Below are 18,817 nucleotides of genomic sequence, written 5' to 3'. Positions count from 1 at the left end.
GCAGAGGAGAAGTCATAACAGAACCATCTAAATACTACAGCATGCAGAGGAGAAGTCATAGCAGAACCATCTAAATACTACAACATGCAGTCATAACAGAACCATCTAAACACTACAACATGCAGTCATAACAGAATCATCTAAACACTACAGCATGCAGAGGAGAAGTCATAACAGAACCATCTTAAACACTACAACATGCAGAGGAGAAGTCATAACAGAACCATCTAAACACTACAACATGCAGAGGAGAAGTCATAACAGAACCATCTAAACACTACAACATGCAGAGGAGAAGTCATAACAGAACCATCTAAATACTACAACATGCAGTCATAACAGAACAATCTAAACACTACAGCATGCAGAGGAGAAGTCATAACAGAACCATCTAAATACTACAACATGCAGTCATAACAGAACCATCTAAATACTACAACATGCAGTCATAACAGAACCATCTAAATTCTAAACACTACAGCATGCAGTCATAACAGAACCATCTAAACACTACTCTGTTCACCTCTAGTCGATTCTTTATTCAGCCACGGACCACCATTTGAGGCCATTTAGCCTCTCAGACCCATTTGAGCCACTGACCACAATTGTGAGCATTAGAGTATAATTACAAGTAAGACGCGCAAACGCGTGAAGCGAACGCAGCTCGTGTGTGTGTGGTTGTGTGTGTGTGTGTGTGTGTGTGTGTGTGTGTGCTACAGCTGCGCCCTGTGTTGTGTGTGTGTGTGGTTGTGTGTGTGTGTGTGTGTGTGTGTGTGTGTGTGTGTGTGTGTGTGTGTGTGTGTGTGTGTGTGCTACAGCTGCGCCCTGTGTGTGTGTGTGTGTGTGTGTGTGTGCTACAGCTGCGCCCTCTGGTGGCGGGCGGGTGGTGTAACAGCGTGACACACACACACACACACACAGACATTCAGCCCTTGCTGTCATAGTAAGTGGCTCACTGCGTTCGCAATTATGAATAGAGAAGGCACCCAGAGGAAACCCTGAGGCTGAAATGGACATAGTGGCCGAATGAATGTATTGCAGCCTGGCCCCAAACACATGAACGCGCTGGTCCGTTGACTATATCATTGTGCACGTTCACGACGGCAGCACGCTAGCTAGCTAGCTAACGAACTAGCGTGCATCCCAGAATGCTCTGTTTCTACTCTGTTGTGTTCATATATTATCTTTCTACTACTTTACAAAACCATGATCCAGTAGCCGAATGGTTAGAATCGATGCTATGTGAACATCCGGGCCCGGGTTCGACTCCCAGTCGATGACCGAGTATCTTTTCTTCTTAACAAACACAACTGTTTGTTTGCATCAAGTGGAGGTCCATAATTCATTCAGTATCTGAGTCGGCCACGGGACCACCATTTTTAGGCTCAAATACTGAATTGAATAATGGACCTCGACGAGAAAAGCTAAAACAATTGTGTTTAGTTTGGTAAGAATGAAGCTAACTTCACAGTCCTCGACGGGGAATCGAACCCGGGCCTTGTTGTCTGCTAGGCGCCGACAGTAACCATTAGGCCACTGGAACACGGTTTTACAAAGCGGCACGAACATAATATATAAACATCACAACAAAGTTAACATCATATAAAGTGATCACAGATGTTTGAACAACAACAACAACGTTTAAGTATTAAATAACATTTAACGTACCTTGCTGCGGACACGACGACGAGGCGGCGGACGTGGTGACGTGGCAGAATCAAAACAACACTGAAGCAAACCCCCCTCCACGCGTCTCTTCCGTATTTGAGGAGGGGGGGCGTCACTTCCTTCCGGGTGTGACGTGACGTGAGGCCACGCCCGCGAGTCTTTTGCCGCGATTTTCTTTGTACGTTACATCCGGGTCCCGTCCGCTTCTATTATGATTCTGAACGCGTGAATCTTTTTATTTTTTTTACAATAGCGTTATTTTTCAGAAAGGAAGCCATTGAGGGTTAAAGTGTGTCTTAATGCTTCCAACTCGACTATAATTATTATTAATGTAACTGTAAAGAAAAGAAAATGTATGACGTGGAGCTTTCTTGAGTAAGACCCGGAAGCGGGTTACGTCACGGCTTGAATAGTCAATACAGACATCAGTCCCTTTTCTGGCAGCGTCCTTAGTGGTCTAGCGGTCTAAACACCCGACTTTCAATACAACCTTATGTAACTTCACGGGTTCAAACCCCGCTGATGTTTTTCTCAATCATTGATTCATTTTTGATTGATTGATTGAAATATTTATTAACGGTTTGTAGAATTTACAGTACATTTTAAGCACAAACTCAATACAAAGACTGTTAACTGTGAGTGGACGACCCAATTAAGCATTACACTGCAACCCCACTGTGGCTATACCTTTTTATTCACAATGCAAAGTTATTGTACTCCTAATAATATATCATGGTGTAGTCTAGCTCTGGTTTGATTGATTGAAATATTTATTAACAGTTTGTAGAATTACAGTACATTTCAAGCACAAACTCAATGCAAAGACTGTTAACTGTGAGTGGACGACCCAATTAAGCATTACACTTGTTTACAACAGGGTCCACATTGTTCAATTCATCAAAACATTTAGAGACATACAAATAGACAATTCTATATAGTTAAAGAACAGAACAGGAATTCATCATATAGGAAGCAAAAAGGGAAAAGAAAGGAAGCCAATGAGGGTTAAATGGGTCTTTAATGCTTCCAACTCGAGTAGAATTATTAACGTAACTGTACACGTGTCCGGAAGTGGCTCTGGAAGGGCGGCTGACGCTGACGTCATGGCTTACATAGACAATATAGAACTCTATCTCTAAACCTAGCAACTTAACTTTGCCGGTTCGAGCCCCGTTGATTACTTTCCAACAACACCGACTAGTTGTTTTGTGAGGTTATTGTTAGGGCTAGTTTGACATGCATTAGGCTACCCCCATTGAGTGGTATTTCTATCTCTGGGACCCCCAATCTATATTGTAAAATCAGGGTTAATTTGTTCTCTGAGAGTGTTTAAATCATGGAACATTGTCGGATTTATAGTTGTCGTGTATATTTGTACGTCTAATTTTGATGAATTGAAAATGGTGGGCCCTATTGTAAACAAGTGTAATGCTTTATGGTGTCGTCCACTCACAGTTAACAGTTATTGTATTGAGTTGTACAGTGAAATGTACTGTAATTCTGCAAACTGTAAAATAATCAATCAATCCTGCCTGTGTTCTACTATGCTAGTGTCGACTAGGCTATATGGTGCTGCTCTACTACCCGGCTATAGGATCAAGGCTCTTTAGTCGAGTATGGGAAGCCGTTTAGGCCATAAATGCATCAGGAATTAATTTGGATAATGGTAATGGAGATATTGTAAAAGTTGTCACTTTATTAATCCCCCAAGGTTCTTTTTTAAACAAAGAAAGTCTGAGTTTCTATATGGCTATGGGCTATGGTAGTAATAATAATCATATATATGTGTGTAATTATTTCCATTCGTTTTGTTCCCATTTTTCCCTACATAAGTAAATAAACTAATTATCTTTTGGGAATTTGCACCTTTGCACACCCACAATATGAAATATATATGAAAGCAGGGAATCATAGCTTCAAATTGACATATTGGTCATGTTCAGTTTCACCCACCAGTTTTGGAGATATGGCTTATAGAGCAATGTCTTACAGAGAAACAGCGAGTTGAGAAAACAGGCATGAAAGGTTCACTTGTGGTCTTTGCACCTATAGCTACATGTTTAAGCATTTATTTCATATTTACATGTCGATTTCAGCTCAGACACTTATTGTCTCCACCAGGCCGAAGGCATGGGGGGAGAGTATGTTTTGCACTCCGTCCGTCCGTGTGTCTGTCCGTGTGTGTGTCCGTCCGTCCGTGAGGAGCTAATCTCGGCCACCGTTAACCCGGTCGATGCCAAATTTTGCACACACACTCCCTGGATGCCAACGATCAAACTTTCCAGAACGGCCTGTTATAGCGCCACCAGGAGGCCGCTTTGTGCAAAACAAGTTTTTGCACAGTACACCTACAGATTTTGTCCAAACATCACGCAAATTGGTACACAGTCTCTCTAGAGCCATTCAACGAAACCGGTCTTTCAGATTTCTCAGACGCCATCCTGATTGGCTAAGATTGGCTTCCAAAGTTCACAGGAGTGCTCAGTTTCAAACAAAAAGCTGCAAATCATGAACACATCGCGTGATTTCCGTGAAATTGTGCACCCACATTCCCACTAGGCCGAGGACGAAATGCCACATGAACAATTTCAACTCAGCCTCAAGGTGGCGCTATAACTGGCCCAAAAGTGTTTTTACCTCTAACTGCATGGATCTGTGGATAACTTTGTATGCCAACTCCCTAGAGGCCAAGGAAAAACCTTTGCCTGGAATTTTTCACATCTGCTCTTTATAGCGCCACCAGGAGGCCGACATATGTAAAACACATTTTCTATTACTCAGATTTTATCCAAATTTCACGCAAATCGGTACACATGATCTCCATAGTCATGTGATCAAGACAGGTTTGTTTGATTTCTCATATTCCATCCTGATTGGCCACGATTGGCTCCTACAGTTTTCAGGAGTAGCCCGCTTTGTACAAATCGCCACAACTCCTCAACGCAGCGTCCGATTGCGATGAAACTGTGCACGCATATTCCCACTAGGCTGAGGAAGAAATCCTGGTGGAGACCTGTGCCCAGAAGGGCACTTTTTCTAGTTTTTTTTATTATTATTATTTTTAATCCTCGTTTTTCATCATTTTTGACCATCCCACTGAGCAATAGCCGCTATTAGACGTGCGTCTAAAAATGGGATGAAAAACGTCTAAAAATAGACGTCTAAAAATAGACATCTAAAACACGTCTATTTTTAGACTTGTTTTAGACGTTTATAAACAGAACATTCAGGGGTCAAGTCTCCTGAAGAACATTTTCACTGTCCATCTAAATTCTAAACGGTTGGTTAAATCTAAGTTCCCGATTGCACCTCACATGCCAGTGTGGCACAGGAGATAAACCGGGGCTTTATAAACAGAGCATTCAGGGTTCAAGTCTCCTGAAGAACATTTTCACTGTCCATCTAAATTCTAAACGGCTGGTTAAATACAAATTCTCAATTGTACCTTACATGCCAGTGTGGCTCAAAAGATAAATCTGAGGTTCGTAATCCAAAGGTTCCTGGTTCAAAACTCAAACAAAACTAATACTCAACCAAAGCTGCAGTAATTTGAAATTTTCAAGGCTAGAATAGAAAATAAAAACTCAAAAGCACCAGGAGACATCTGCTGAATGCCCCAAGGTGCCTTGGCTCAATGGTGTGGAGCGCTTGACCCGTTGCCTCTGCTACAGACAGTTGGCAGGTTCAAGTCCCATGTCATCAAGGTGCTGGGAAGGACCATCGGGAGACGATGCTCTCTCCCCCTGTTTCCTGAAAAGTAACAGTTGGGGGTTATGTTTGAATGATGAAAAAATGAAAAAAACGATGGGTTATAGCCCATCGTTTTTTGAATTTTTGAATTTCTTTTTTTATCCTCGTTTTTCATCATTTTGGACCATGGGCTATAGCCCATATCGTACGGCATACTATAGCACGCCGTTTTTCATCATTTTTGAGGATTTGAAAAAAAGTGAAAAAATGAAAAAAACGATGGGTTATAGCCCATCGTTTTTAGATTTTAGATTTTTTTTTTTATCCTCGTTTTTCATCATTTTGGACCATGGGCTATAGCCCATATCGTACGGCATACTATAGCACGCCGTTTTTCATCATTTTTGAGGATTTGAAAAAAATGAAAAAATGAAAAAAACGATGGGTTATAGCCCATCGTTTTTTTAATTTTTGAAGAAAAAAGAAATCCTCGTTTTTAATCATTTTTGACCATGGGCTATAGCCCATATCGTACGGCATACTATAGCACGCCGTTTTTCATCATTTTTGAGGATTTGAAAAAAAGTGAAAAAATGAAAAAAACGATGGGTTATAGCCCATCGTTTTTTGATTTTTGATTTTTTTTTTATCCTCGTTTTTCATCATTTTGGACCATGGGCTATAGCCCATATCGTACGGCATACTATAGCACGCCGTTTTTCATCATTTTTGAGGATTTGAAAAAATGAAAAAAACGATGGGTTATAGCCCATCGTTTTTTGAATTTTTGAAGAAAAAAGAAATCCTCGTTTTTAATCATTTTTGACCATGGGCTATAGCCCATATCGTACGGCATACTATAGCACGCCGTTTTTCATCATTTTTGAGGATTTGAACAAAATGAAAAAAAACGATGGGTTATACTTATAGCCCATCGTTTTTTGAATTTTTGAAGAAAAAACAAATCCTCGTTTTTAATCATTTTTGATCCTTTTTTGAAATTTTTGAAATTGTTTTAATCCTCGTTTTTTATCATTTTTGACCATGGGCTATGGCCCATAACGTACGGCATACTATAGCACGCCGTTTTTCATCATTTTTGAGGATTTGAAAAAAATGAAAAAATGAAAAAAAACGATGGGTTATAGCCCATCGTTTTTAGAATTTTAGAATTTCTTTTTTTATCCTCGTTTTTCATCATTTTGGACCATGGGCTATAGCCCATATCGTACGGCATACTATAGCACGCCGTTTTTCATCATTTTTGAGGATTTGAAAAAAATGAAAAAATGAAAAAAACGATGGGTTATAGCCCATCATTTTTTGAATTTTTTATTGTTTTTTTATCCTCATTTTTCATCATTTTGGACCATGGGCTATAGCCCATATCGTACGGCATAGTATAGCACGCCGTTTTTCATCATTTTTGAGGATTTTAAAAAAATGAAAAAAATGAAAAAAACGATGGGTTATAGCCCATCGTTTTTTTTTATTTTTGATTATTTTTTTTATCCTCGTTTTTCATCATTTTTGAACATGGGCTATAGCCCATATCGTACGGCATACTATAGCACGCCGTTTTTCATCATTTTTGAGGATTTGAAAAAATGAAAAAAACGATGGGTTATAGCCCATCGTTTTTTTAAATTTTTGATTATTTTCTTTATCCTCGTTTTTCATCATTTTTGAACATGGGCTATAGCCCATATCGTACGGCATACTATAGCGCGCCGTTTTTCATCATTTTTGAGGATTTGAAAAAATGAAAAAAAACGATGGGTTATAGCCCATCGTTTTTTGAATTTTTGAATAAAAAACAAATCCTCGTTTTTAATCATTTTTGATCGTTTTTTTAAATTTTGAAATTGTTTTAAACCTCGTTTTTTATCATTTTTGACCATGGGCTATGGCCCATAACGTACGGCATACTATAGCACGCCGTGTTTCATCATTTTTGAGGATTTGAAAAAAGAATGAAAAAATGAAAAAAAACGATGGGTTATAGCCCATCGATTTTTGAATTTTTGAATTTCTTTTTTTATCCCCGTTTTTCATCATTTTGGACCATGGGCTATAGCCAGGGCGGCAGTCAGACAGATATTTTGTGAAGCCTGAAACTCCTGAAAGTTCATATAATGGCCTATTGTGGCGCTGTCATTGGACCCAGAAAAACCCATAGCCCCATATAGAAGTCCATGTATTTGGGCCCAACTTCACCTAGACTGTATTACCGTAATAAACATGGTCATGAATACTTTCTGCTTCCAGTCACTAGTTTAAAGTCTCATTTCTAATGTCATAATATTCTTTTTGGAAAATGATGGTCCCATTTATAAAAAAATTTACCATAAAGTCGCGCATGTTCTGAGGGGCATGGCTACCGTTACAGTCTATGATCGGGATTCCCCTCCCACTCGAGTCAAAATAAAAACCAACGGAGAAGAAGGGGGGAAGTCCCGCCTCGTGTCTGGGCCAGCCAATGGCCAGCTGGGCCAAAACGGAGCCAGCCAATGGCTACCTGGGCCCAAACGGATCTAGAAAGATGGCGACTTACAGTGAAGGAATAACAGGCTTCATTTTACGCCCATGTTAGACCCGGGGAACGCTTTGTCCATATTTTTTTACAGTCTATGGCTATAGCCCATATCGTACGGCATACTATAGCATGCCGTTTTTCATCATTTTTGAGGATTTGAAAAAAAGTGAAAAAATGAAAAAAACGATGGGTTATAGCCCATCGTTTTTTAAATTTTAGATTATTTTTTTTATCCTCGTTTCTCATCATTTTTGAACATGGGCTATAGCCCATACCGTACGGCATACTATAGCACGCCGTTTTTCATCATTTTTGAGGATTAAAAAAAAAAAAAAAAAAAAAAACATTTGTTATAGCCCATCGTTTTTTGAATTTTAGATTTTTTTTTATCCTCGTTTTTCATCATTTTTGAAAAAGGCTATAGCCCATATCGTACGGCATACTATAGCACGCCGTATTTCATCATTTTTGAGGATTTGAAAAAAATGAAAAAAAAAATGTAATCCTCGTTTTTCATCATTTCTGACCATCTCACTGAGCAATAGCCGGCTATTAGACGTGCGTCTAAAAATAGGATAAAAAACATCTAAAAATAGACGTCTAAAACACGTCTTTTTAGACGTGTTTTAGACGTCTATTTTTTGACGTTTTTTATCACATTTTTAGACGCTCGTCTAATAGCCCATATCATACGGCATACTGTAGCATGCCGTTTTTCATCATTTTTGAGGATAAAAAAAAAAAAAAAAAAACGATTGGTTATAGCCCATCGTTTTTGGATTTTTTGATTTATTTTTAATCCTCGTTTTTCATCATTTTTGACCATTCCACTGAGCAATAGCCGGCTATTAGACGTGCGTCTAAAAATGGGATAAAAAACGTCTAAAAAATAGACGTCTAAGGGGCACGGTGGCACAGTTGGTAGTGCTGTCGCCTCACAGCTAGAAGGTCCTGGGTTTGATTCCCGCTGGGGACACTGTGGGCGCTGGCGGCGTGTTCCCTCCTCCGCGTCATCAGTGCCCATACCCGAGGCGGGGGTTGGCGATAGGGCCTTTCTGTGTGGAGTTTGCAAAACATGCCGTAATCCTGGTCTCTAAAACTACCTCCCCCTGGCCAGCCGGGGCGCCTGATGGAGGGGAAAGGAACTGGTTGGAATAACGTGTCCCTTCCACGCGCTACGTCCGGCCGGGGAAATTCCCCTCTGTCAGGTGAAAAGAAGCAGCTTGGACTCCTCATGCATAGAAGGAGGCATGAGGTCATCCGCTGCCCCCCCAGGTTGGCAGAGGAAGTGTAGCGCCCAGGATTACATTAGATAATTGGCACTGGGTGAAAAGAAAACTGGGTTACAAAATCGTGGGATAAAAATAGACGACTAAAAACTAACTATTTTTAGACGTTTTTTATCCCATTTTTAGACGCTCGTCTAATAGCCCATATCGTACGGCATACTGTAGCACTCCGTTTTTCATAATTTTTGAGGATTTGAAAAGAATGAAAAAAAAAACCGATGGGTTATAGCCCATAGTTTTTTGAATTATTGTTTTTTTTTTAATCCTCGTTTTTCATCATTTTTGACCATGGGCTATAGCCCATACCGTACAGCATACTATAGCACGCCATTTTTCATCATTTTTGAGGATTTGAAAGAAATGAAAAAAAAACAAAACATGGGTTATAGCCCATCGTTTTTTTGATTTTTTTTTAAATCTCGTTTTTCATCATTTTTGACCATCCCACTAAACAATAGCCGACTATTAGACGTGCGTCTAAAAATGGGATAAAAAACGTCTAAAAAGGAGCTAAGCCCGGCTGTGATGTCAAGATGACAACTCGACGAGGAAGGGGAAATGGCTTCCACCACAGAACACAACAGTTTAGGATGAGGAAATGTGTATTCGTTATACATTACAACCAGGTCGATGACGTCCCTGACGCGTTCATTGCGGTCTTATCACTGGAATTATAATGAATAAAAAGGTGTTACAATCACACGAGCTATAGTGATTGCTGGCGAAGACGGCTATGTGCAGATCCCCAACGGAAGACATGTCAGCGGCCACTGTTTTCATGGCGGTCCCTCGATAATGTGATTCGTTTGTTAGTTCATAATATGAAGAAGGAAACATGCATCTGTCCATGACTCCATGTGATCCGTTGCAGATTATTCTTATTCGCCGTGGGGTTTTATGGCGATTGGCATATATATATTTTTCAATAAAAAAGCTATAAATGCGTTTAGATACGTGATACGCACATGGCTATCGGCTGACAAATGACGTATAGATACTGACCCCGCAAACGATGTGTTAAGGCCCAATCAGATCCCAGTTCAAACCCATATAGGCAAACACAGGTGGCGCACACATGGTTCTGAAATAAAATGGCCCATTTGGATACCACCTAAGATCCAGTTAGAAACCCACGTAAGCCCATATGGGCTAACACGGGTGGGCCCTTTGTGAAAACTGGGTGCACGGCCCACTTGGAACCCATGTCCATAGCTCATGTCAAAACCCAATTGGGCCCAGATGGACATGTTAGCTGGGATAGCAGATCTACAAGCTCATATGATACATTGTGATTGTCGATAGTGGTTAATCACTCTAATCAATTTAGTCAATTATATTTTTTCACATTGAATAAAAAAACGTGCTTCTCGATTATTCGATTAATCTGAAAAGTAATTGATAGAATAATTGCTAAGAAAACAGAAGATAGTTGCAGACGTAAAACAAGGCTCAAATGCAACATTCCATGTATTCCATGTTTTGTCCACAGGATGTCAGTACTGCATCAGAAAGAATATATAAGATTGTTTTTCTGAGGAAATTCACATTGCTCACTACTATAAGAAAAACACAAAAGGACATCCTTAGCAGCACATTTTTATTCAAAGTCAACAAAACATTGCACATTTTCAGGAACATGCCATAGGTTTCTCCCAGTTCAGCCTGCTTTATAAATAAACCTTTTATCAAGAACAATGAAATACAAGAAGCACGTTACAATGCAAAAAAGACAGGTACCAAGTAGAGGAACCTAATAGAAAAATATAACAGCAATATTAATACTTCACTTAACATGATGCAATAGAATTGAAATCATGCATTTCAATGAAATAATCTGAATTTATTCATAAATTCCAAAATACGAGGTATTCGTTGTCTCATATGTTCGCTACATCCATAGCAGTTGGTTGAATTCAATACTGCAAAAAAACTCATGCATTTCAAATTTCATGTCGACTTCTTCAACCAAAATACAATAGCACACAGATCCATGCCACACAATTTGCACAGTCACATTTGGACTCCAATTAACAAAGCTATAACACAATTTGTAGGACATATACCCCAAATGAAACTTAGAAATATTATATATAACATTTGAAAACTTGGGGCCTTCACTACAAACAGCAGTGTCAGAATCTCCTTTGTATACCGAGTAAAAATGTGGTTCCATGTACTATTTGTGAGCTTTAACAAAAGGCCAGTTGTGTTTTGTACAATAACATGATAGGTGTGAGCATGGGTCGGAGTTCCTATTGAAGTCAACTTTGCAATGGCATCATGTTGCAAGTTATCGACTTTCTGCATAAAATAAGTTATGTCTAGCTATATTTTGCTTCCTCGAATGTAAAACTACCTAAAGGTTATAACAAAATGACAAACGATGTCTGTACTCTTTAGCAAATTATTATTTATAAAATATGATATATATTATAAGGGCAACTTTGTCAAGGCACATTATTGTGTGTGTGTGTGTGTGTGTGTGTGTGTGTGTGTGTGTGTGTGTGTGTGTGTGTGTGTGTGTGTGTGTGTGTGTGTGTGTGTGTGTGTGTGTGTGTGTGTGTGTGTGTGTGTGAACTTACAGTACACATGTGTGCAGACAGCAAGTGAGATTATTTCATTAAAAAATGGGGCAGAGCAAAATTCCCTTTGGATAGCTGTTAATGCTCTATGGTTAAAATGGGGTAAAGAAGACATATTGCATTAGCTAGTTGTAATAGCTGCAAAATACGTCATGGTTCTGCATGGATTTTAATACTATCTAATAATCTTGGTGAGGAGACATGCATTATTTTTCATTTGTATCTTAAAACAAGGCACAGGAAGGGAGGGAAAGGAACACTGAATTTGCATTGTAAGCATTGCCACTAGTCCTGCTGTTCCTGCACTCTACAGTACACAGGTTACAATCCAGAGCTTATTATCTTTAAACTGCACTTGCATATAACATCTCTTTCAAATCCAATTATCTATAAATACAGATTTACAAAAAGATTATGCCCACCCCACAGACAAAATGCTTGCAAGAAATAAGTATCAGTAAGAACTAAGAAAGCAAAATGACACGACAGCAGAAGAAAAAAAAGAAAACGATTTTCTCTCCAATGTTCTCCATGCCTTGTCGTGAGACTTCAATTTCCTTGGAGAAAAACTGCTCAGAACAGTTCACTGGTTCACTGGTTGTCAATGGACACTGTGGTTTGACGTTTCTTTCAGACATTTATTTATGTATTTATTTATCAGATGGTTGGTAACTGCTCCAAAAAGCAGGTCAGAAACAGCTCTGTGTTTCTCATCCTCCAGCAGAGCGCTTGGAAGGGACAAGAAACACCTCTATCATAGCGCCGCACTCAAGTCTAAAGCTCATCTCTCTAGTAGCATAAGCGAGGAACAGAGCCCAAGAACCTCTGCATGCACTGCACTGCCTATTTTGCAGGCTGCATTTAAGAGGAAAGGAAAGCTAAAAGATCTGCCTGGAGATTGCAGCAGAAGCTAGCTAGCAGGTTTACTTTGGTCTCCATCAGCACCACCACCACAACAAGGTGTGCTAACACTGTCTGCTGCGGCGCAACAACCAGTTTCTGTGCTTTCACTGCTACAAAGGCTTGGTGTTTGAGATACACTCTGTGTACGCTGTCTTTCCATGTTCAGTTCCTCCCATTTGGCCCTGTTAGCCTGGATCATGTCAACCATTGGTTGGAGTTTTGGGTTCAACTTGACCAGAGTCTATAGAGGGGGGGGATGAAAAAGAAAAGGCAGTAATTAGCATTACATTGTTCATCATATGGACTAAAGACGAAACAAATAAAACAACACAAAGAAAGAACATCTGGCCTAGACAACATACTGTGATTGTTTTGAATCCCGGAGTGGCTGTTTTTTAAGATTAGAGGCACATGTATGACACTTGACACTTGCTTTGGCAATGTAAACGTTTGTTTTCTCATGCCAATAAATCTCCTTTGAATTGAAAATTGTATGACTATGATAAGTTGGCATTGTCAAGTGGTAGAGTTATAAATTGTAATGTTGTCAAATTGAAATACTGGCTTTCATTCAACGTTAATTACTGCTTTAGAAATTCTTACATTCTTAGTTTCCTTACAATCTATTGGTTTTCCAAGAAAGGTTGTAATTAGTTCTCATAATTAGCATTATGCCTTCATACTATATGGACATAGAAAGGTGGAGGAGGCACAACCCATACTTGATTTATTATTTTATAGTACCTAGGTGATGAGTAGTTGGATATTTTAAAAACTGAGTTAATGGAGGTATAAAACCGAGAGGATGTGAATTCTAAACATTATTAAAAGCTACCAACTGACTCTGACTAACTGAGAGTGATTCACTTGAACAAAACAGCCACATGTATTGGAGCCAGTGTTAAGAAAAGAGTGGTGGAGTTCATGAGTCAAGACTTCATATGTATCTACAAAAACAGGCTAATGGCCACTTTCATATGGAATCCATAATGGTTTCGGGAGAGTGTGTGTTCAAAAGTACACTTCAAGCTGTTCACTTCAGAGCACTAAAAACAACATGCATTCCTCCTACAAAGTTAAATGAACACACAGGACTTTACAGTGTATGTGTGTGCAGCTGAATTTGGGGTCTCTGACATTGTCATGACACTGTTTATGGGATTGTGTGTGTGGCCTTTGGCGCTACAAGTACAGTATTTTCCACAATTTGTTATTCTATACTATAGAGTAGACTACCGCCCGGATCGCCTTAATCTAATCTAGTCTTAACAGAGGGGGATTTTCTAAAGGGAGACATTGTTTTCCTCTCTCCTTGCAGGGTCTACTGATGCACTGATGAGCTTACACCAAGGCATCGCAATTCCAACACAGATGTAAAAGAGAGGGAGACTGTGTGTCGTCTAGCGGACTTTGAAGATGGAAGGTTACATAATGGAGGATTAATATTCCACACAGTAGCGAGCTACCACCCGAAGAACGAGATCAGTGAGATCAAGGAGCGGATCCCTTCCTCCCACAGACAAAAACCCTGCTGCTGCAGTGCTGCCTCTGAACTTCCTATATGCACCCTCATCACCAGTATAATTGGCAGCCTTGTGAGCTTGCAATCTGCAATTCTCAAAACATTTGCGTTTACAGGGTGCCCTGGTGAGGCAGCGTGGAGGCAGAACCCCACACAGAGAATACAATCCTTTGTTGCTTTTCATCTGCCCAACACAGGCAGCAATAACGATAGAACAAAGCAGCGCTAACTCCCCATGTTGATCTTGGAATAACCAAATGGATTCAATTATCTCTCACTTTCTTCACTTATATGGTTAAGACAGCAATAATGACAATATTACGTCAATAGAAAATGATTGATTAAGTGCAACCGTGTGAAACAAATCATACCGATCATCTACTGTACCAAAATAACGGTTTTGTCCTTGATCCTTCCCACAGTCCTTATCTAGTTGACTTGTTGCTTTTCATCTCTATCATTAACACCCCTTATCTGTCAATAGCCTTGATCTCCTCAGGAAATCAGCCTTCCTCTGCCTCCCACACAGTCACCGTCTCAGGCAGGGGAGGGGCAGGTGAGCCTTGACGTCACCATCTGGCACACAAAACTCACACACAGCGCACACACCGACGCACACATGCACCTTTTTTTTCAGTCACTTCAGTTCCCTTTTCTCCAGCATTGTGTAGTGAAGCTTAAAATACGGTGCCTCAAGGACGGGCTTTATCCCTATTCCCTACTAACGTCACATTGCCATTCACACACTCCACTGGCTCGTTTTCTTGTGATCGGGAATGGAAAATTAAATCCTGTATTCAAGGCCTTTAATGTGGCCTTGATGGTATAAAAAATGCTAGGTAGGAATCTCTTTGAGGAAAGAATGTTGAATGTCTGTATACAGTAAAACTGTCAATTTCACTGTACAGGCTCTGCATTAAATTACACTGATGATTTTATTGTATGGGGTTTGTTTCAATTGTTGGGTGTCATTGTGGACAGTAGCAAATGGAAGGACAGTATCCTCTGATGTTGGGGGGAGGGGGTGGACATTTTGCAAAGAGAGCCTTGAGGGTTTACAAACTCAGGCATGAATTACCAAGGATTACCTCATAAAGCGGTGCACAGATTCCATCAATCCACTCCAGCTGAAGCCCTGGCAATTCATCCTTCCGGTTTCTATCAAAGATGGCCTAAAACACAAACATTAAGCCTAATTTATGCTTTGTCATACAACCGTATACATTAATGAAGAAGATGATGCACCGCGTCATGTTTTTCAGTTGAAAATCATCTCACAAGACTAAGTCCCATAATTCTTCCATTTTTCATACACACCCACACACATGCTAGCACAGGGGCAATGCAAGAAGATGTATATGATAGTACATTATATAATGCCTGATTTATACTTGGTTACACACCAGTGTGGCGCACTGAAAATAGCAGATGTACAAGCTCAAGTGTATATGCCGCAGCGTGACACATTGTGAGCTTAACCCATTCTGAACGGGCACCCATTTTGGTGTCAGCATCATGTTATGCTTTAGCTATTGAAAAATAGCAGATCTACAAGCTCATATCGCGCCACCGAGTGGCGCGATACGAGCTTGTAGGTCTGCTATTTTTGAAAAAAATTGAAGAACGACTGACATTTTTAGAATCTGATCTCAGGTCAGAATGGGTTCATCAGACCAGTGTGTGTCCGGCGGAAACCTCGTATGAATCTGATCTCAGGTCAGAATGGGTTAAAGTACACAAAGGTAACAGGTCAAGTGTAGAGTAGGAATTGGCTAGGTTTGTCAACATAATAATTGTCAACCATAATTACTCGAGGTAAAGAGAAATTCTCCCTTCACTTTTGAGACAAGCAAGTTCCATTCTGAAGCCTGAACAGGAGGCTGCGCTTCAGAGATAGTTACTGGGCTACAGCTTACAAGTTGAATATTTAATTTCCAAACACCCACACATTGATTTTTACATGGTTTGACACAAGCAGTGGTCCTGAGGCTACCCTGTTAGCTACATCAGAGGGGAGGGAATGTGGCCAGGCTCGATTAGTCAAAAGCCAGTAATTGCACACAAAATGCTGCTGCTATTCCCCAGAACCTGCAACACTATTTGCTTTGGCCATCAAAGCAACTGGAGAAGAACAAGAGATGCTCTTGGAAGCCTGGCTTTGAGGACAATATAAATGTATTCTGAAAATGTGAAGATGCATTCATTAAGACACTTTCCCTGCCATTGCTATTTTTTGTTAGTTTTTATGATTACGGTTATGTTTATGATTATTATTAATTTAGCATTCTACTAAAGTACATCGGACACGGCAAGGTGAATAGTCTAGTCCCCTTTATGTAATCTAAGAATATAATGTGTCATGACGCTGTTATTACCTTTGGGTAAATGCAAAGGTCAGAGTTTTCTGTGTTTTGAGTGAGAATCTTGCACAAGAGGGTAGGCTGAAGGAGAGACATGTGGTCCAAAGATCGCTCTAGGCACAGTGGAGGGACAGCAGATCAAGGTTGACAGCTCACCTCGCTCACATCGTGTGACGCAAGCTCTTGTGTAACTAATGCAACTATGGCTCCGTGTAACTCGCCTTCCGCACATACGCAGTCGGGCCAGCAGAAGCACGGAAAATAACATTGGGCAGGCCTCTGTGAAGGACTTGCTGTGCACCCCGACAGACTATAAATAGCTGTGAGAGGCCGTATCTTCTGAGGGTCTAGAGGGGTGAAACATACCATGCATAAACACAATGCCAGGGATGCTTTCATGTACTCACCGAAGGGGTGAGCTTCAGTTCAGATCTCTCTCTGTCTCCCTGTTCAAAGAACTCATTGGTCACCAACTCGGCTACCTGGCAAGACAGGAACATTCAGGTGAATGATTTCAGAATCATGCTGTCTGTCTGGTTAGTACATGTGCTATTCTATTGAATTATTTGATCTTGAAGATCCTTGATGCCTGAAACGTAGTCGAATCAAGAGAAATACATTTGGAGCTGGTGTGCAATGCATTCTTTGTCATTCTTGTTATACACTCAGAGTGCACAAATGTAATCAAAACCAAAACACTCATGAGTCTTTTTGGTTACATTTGTACATGCACATTTTGGTTGCACTCGCAGGCAGTGATCAAAGTATATTTATTAATATTTTACAAATCACAATATGACATGGGTCAATAAATCAGTAGCATACAAGATTCCCAAACTTCTGAGTTTTCAGCAATTGAGTACAAATCAAGCCTGACTCATTTTGCCTGCATCTCTCACCTTGCGTGATATTTCCCAAGGTTTAGTGACAGCCCCCAGATCACACGCTGTCATCAGCATAGATCTGAGGAGAAATTAAACAGCATGGATTTACTGAACTTCACAGAGCCACCCACTGAGGTAATCTCACAAGGCATCTCAAACAACTCAATTTCAACACAACCAATAAGCACTTCTTTGTTGCATGTATGAATAACAAAACAAGAATGTCATAACTGCCAGGTGCAGCAAGCTCTTGTAGCGCCCCCCTGTCCTACCCAGATGACCGAGAACGAGAGGCGCTACACATCTACTTACAGTAGGTTACACAGGTTGAACAGCATTGGCCGTACAATTGTATTGCCTCAGCAAAAGCAGTCAATAAACACAATAACAAAATATAGCCTACAGTTTCCGCGATGTAGTAAGAAAATAAATAAAGAGAGCTCTTAAGAATAGAAAAGTGTCTTTAGGGTGTTAAAACCCCTTTTTGCAATTACCTTTAAAGTCTAGCTTGAAGTTGTTTTAGGCATGTTCTAACAATAAAGACAATACAAATGAATAGTTCCTTCAAAAATAAATTCTGGACTGCACAACAACTGTACTGTCTAAGTACATAAAAAACCTGTTAATAAAGTATTCAATCAATCAAGTTGCTGAACATAAAACTCTCTGTAAACAAAGCAGGAAAAGTGCTGTTAATAAAGTATTCAAATAAAAAAGTGCTGCTGAATAGAATTTTTTTCTCTGTAGGCAAACAAAGTGCTGATAGAAAATGTGTCATTGACTCATTTTCTGTAAACAAACTGTAGCAGCAAAATATTACCAATTTGTCTTTAAACCAAGGATGTAGCAGCAATAATAAAGTAAATTAAAGAAAAGTGCCAACACTGTGTCGCCACTCTCTTACTATATTACTCTCGTCCCTACTAGAACCACAAGTGACTGTAAGCCAGGTTTACACTGGCAAAAATAGCAATCTACAAGACTACAAAGCATTGCGTTGCAAATTGCAATGTATTGTGAGCTTTTGCTGTTTTCTTGTAAAACATTTATTTCAGGAATTCTTTTGAATTATCTTTGAAAAATGTCACCTATAATGACATTTCCAAAATCAAGGGATAAAAGGTAGTGGTTAAATAAAAACAAAATTCTGATATTAACATTCTGTATTAATTGTGAGCTGGGTGCATCGGTTCTCAAATCCATACATGGGAACAGAGAATATTGCAATATTCTCATTCATCTGATGTTAGACGAATAGAAACTGGTGAGAACCAATGAACTAGGTTGCCATGACTTACCGGCACATGTCTCTGTGAGCCTTCACATTCCAGTTGTACTCCCCTTTGTTGACGAGATCGAAGAATGTATTCCTGTTCCTAGAGA

The 18,817-nt window shown here is 39.9% G+C and overlaps 1 protein-coding gene across 3 annotated transcripts in view; it reads right to left on the bottom strand.

Annotated features, from left to right (window-relative positions):
- Positions 1-10,763: 10,763 nt before the first annotated feature.
- The window catches only part of pde11a (phosphodiesterase 11a), a 52,122-nt gene continuing 44,068 nt past the window's right edge, over positions 10,764-18,817 (bottom strand). For all 3 annotated transcript variants that reach the window (XM_083776031.1, XM_083776029.1, XM_083776030.1), the window contains 5 exons: positions 18,733-18,810; positions 17,450-17,513; positions 16,958-17,032; positions 15,279-15,362; positions 10,764-12,909 (listed from right to left, as the gene is read on the bottom strand). In XM_083776031.1, coding sequence (XP_083632157.1) covers positions 12,676-12,909; positions 15,279-15,362; positions 16,958-17,032; positions 17,450-17,513; positions 18,733-18,810 — 535 coding nt within the window. In that variant the 3' untranslated portion in view covers positions 10,764-12,675. The remainder of the gene's footprint in view (positions 12,910-15,278; positions 15,363-16,957; positions 17,033-17,449; positions 17,514-18,732; positions 18,811-18,817) is intronic.

This window comes from Protomyctophum parallelum, assembly GCF_964188405.1.
Source record: "Protomyctophum parallelum genome assembly, chromosome: 11".
Classification (NCBI taxonomy): Eukaryota; Metazoa; Chordata; class Actinopteri; order Myctophiformes; family Myctophidae; genus Protomyctophum; species Protomyctophum parallelum.
Note: the sequence above shows the minus strand (reverse complement) of the source record. Positions and strands in the feature narration are given on the sequence as shown.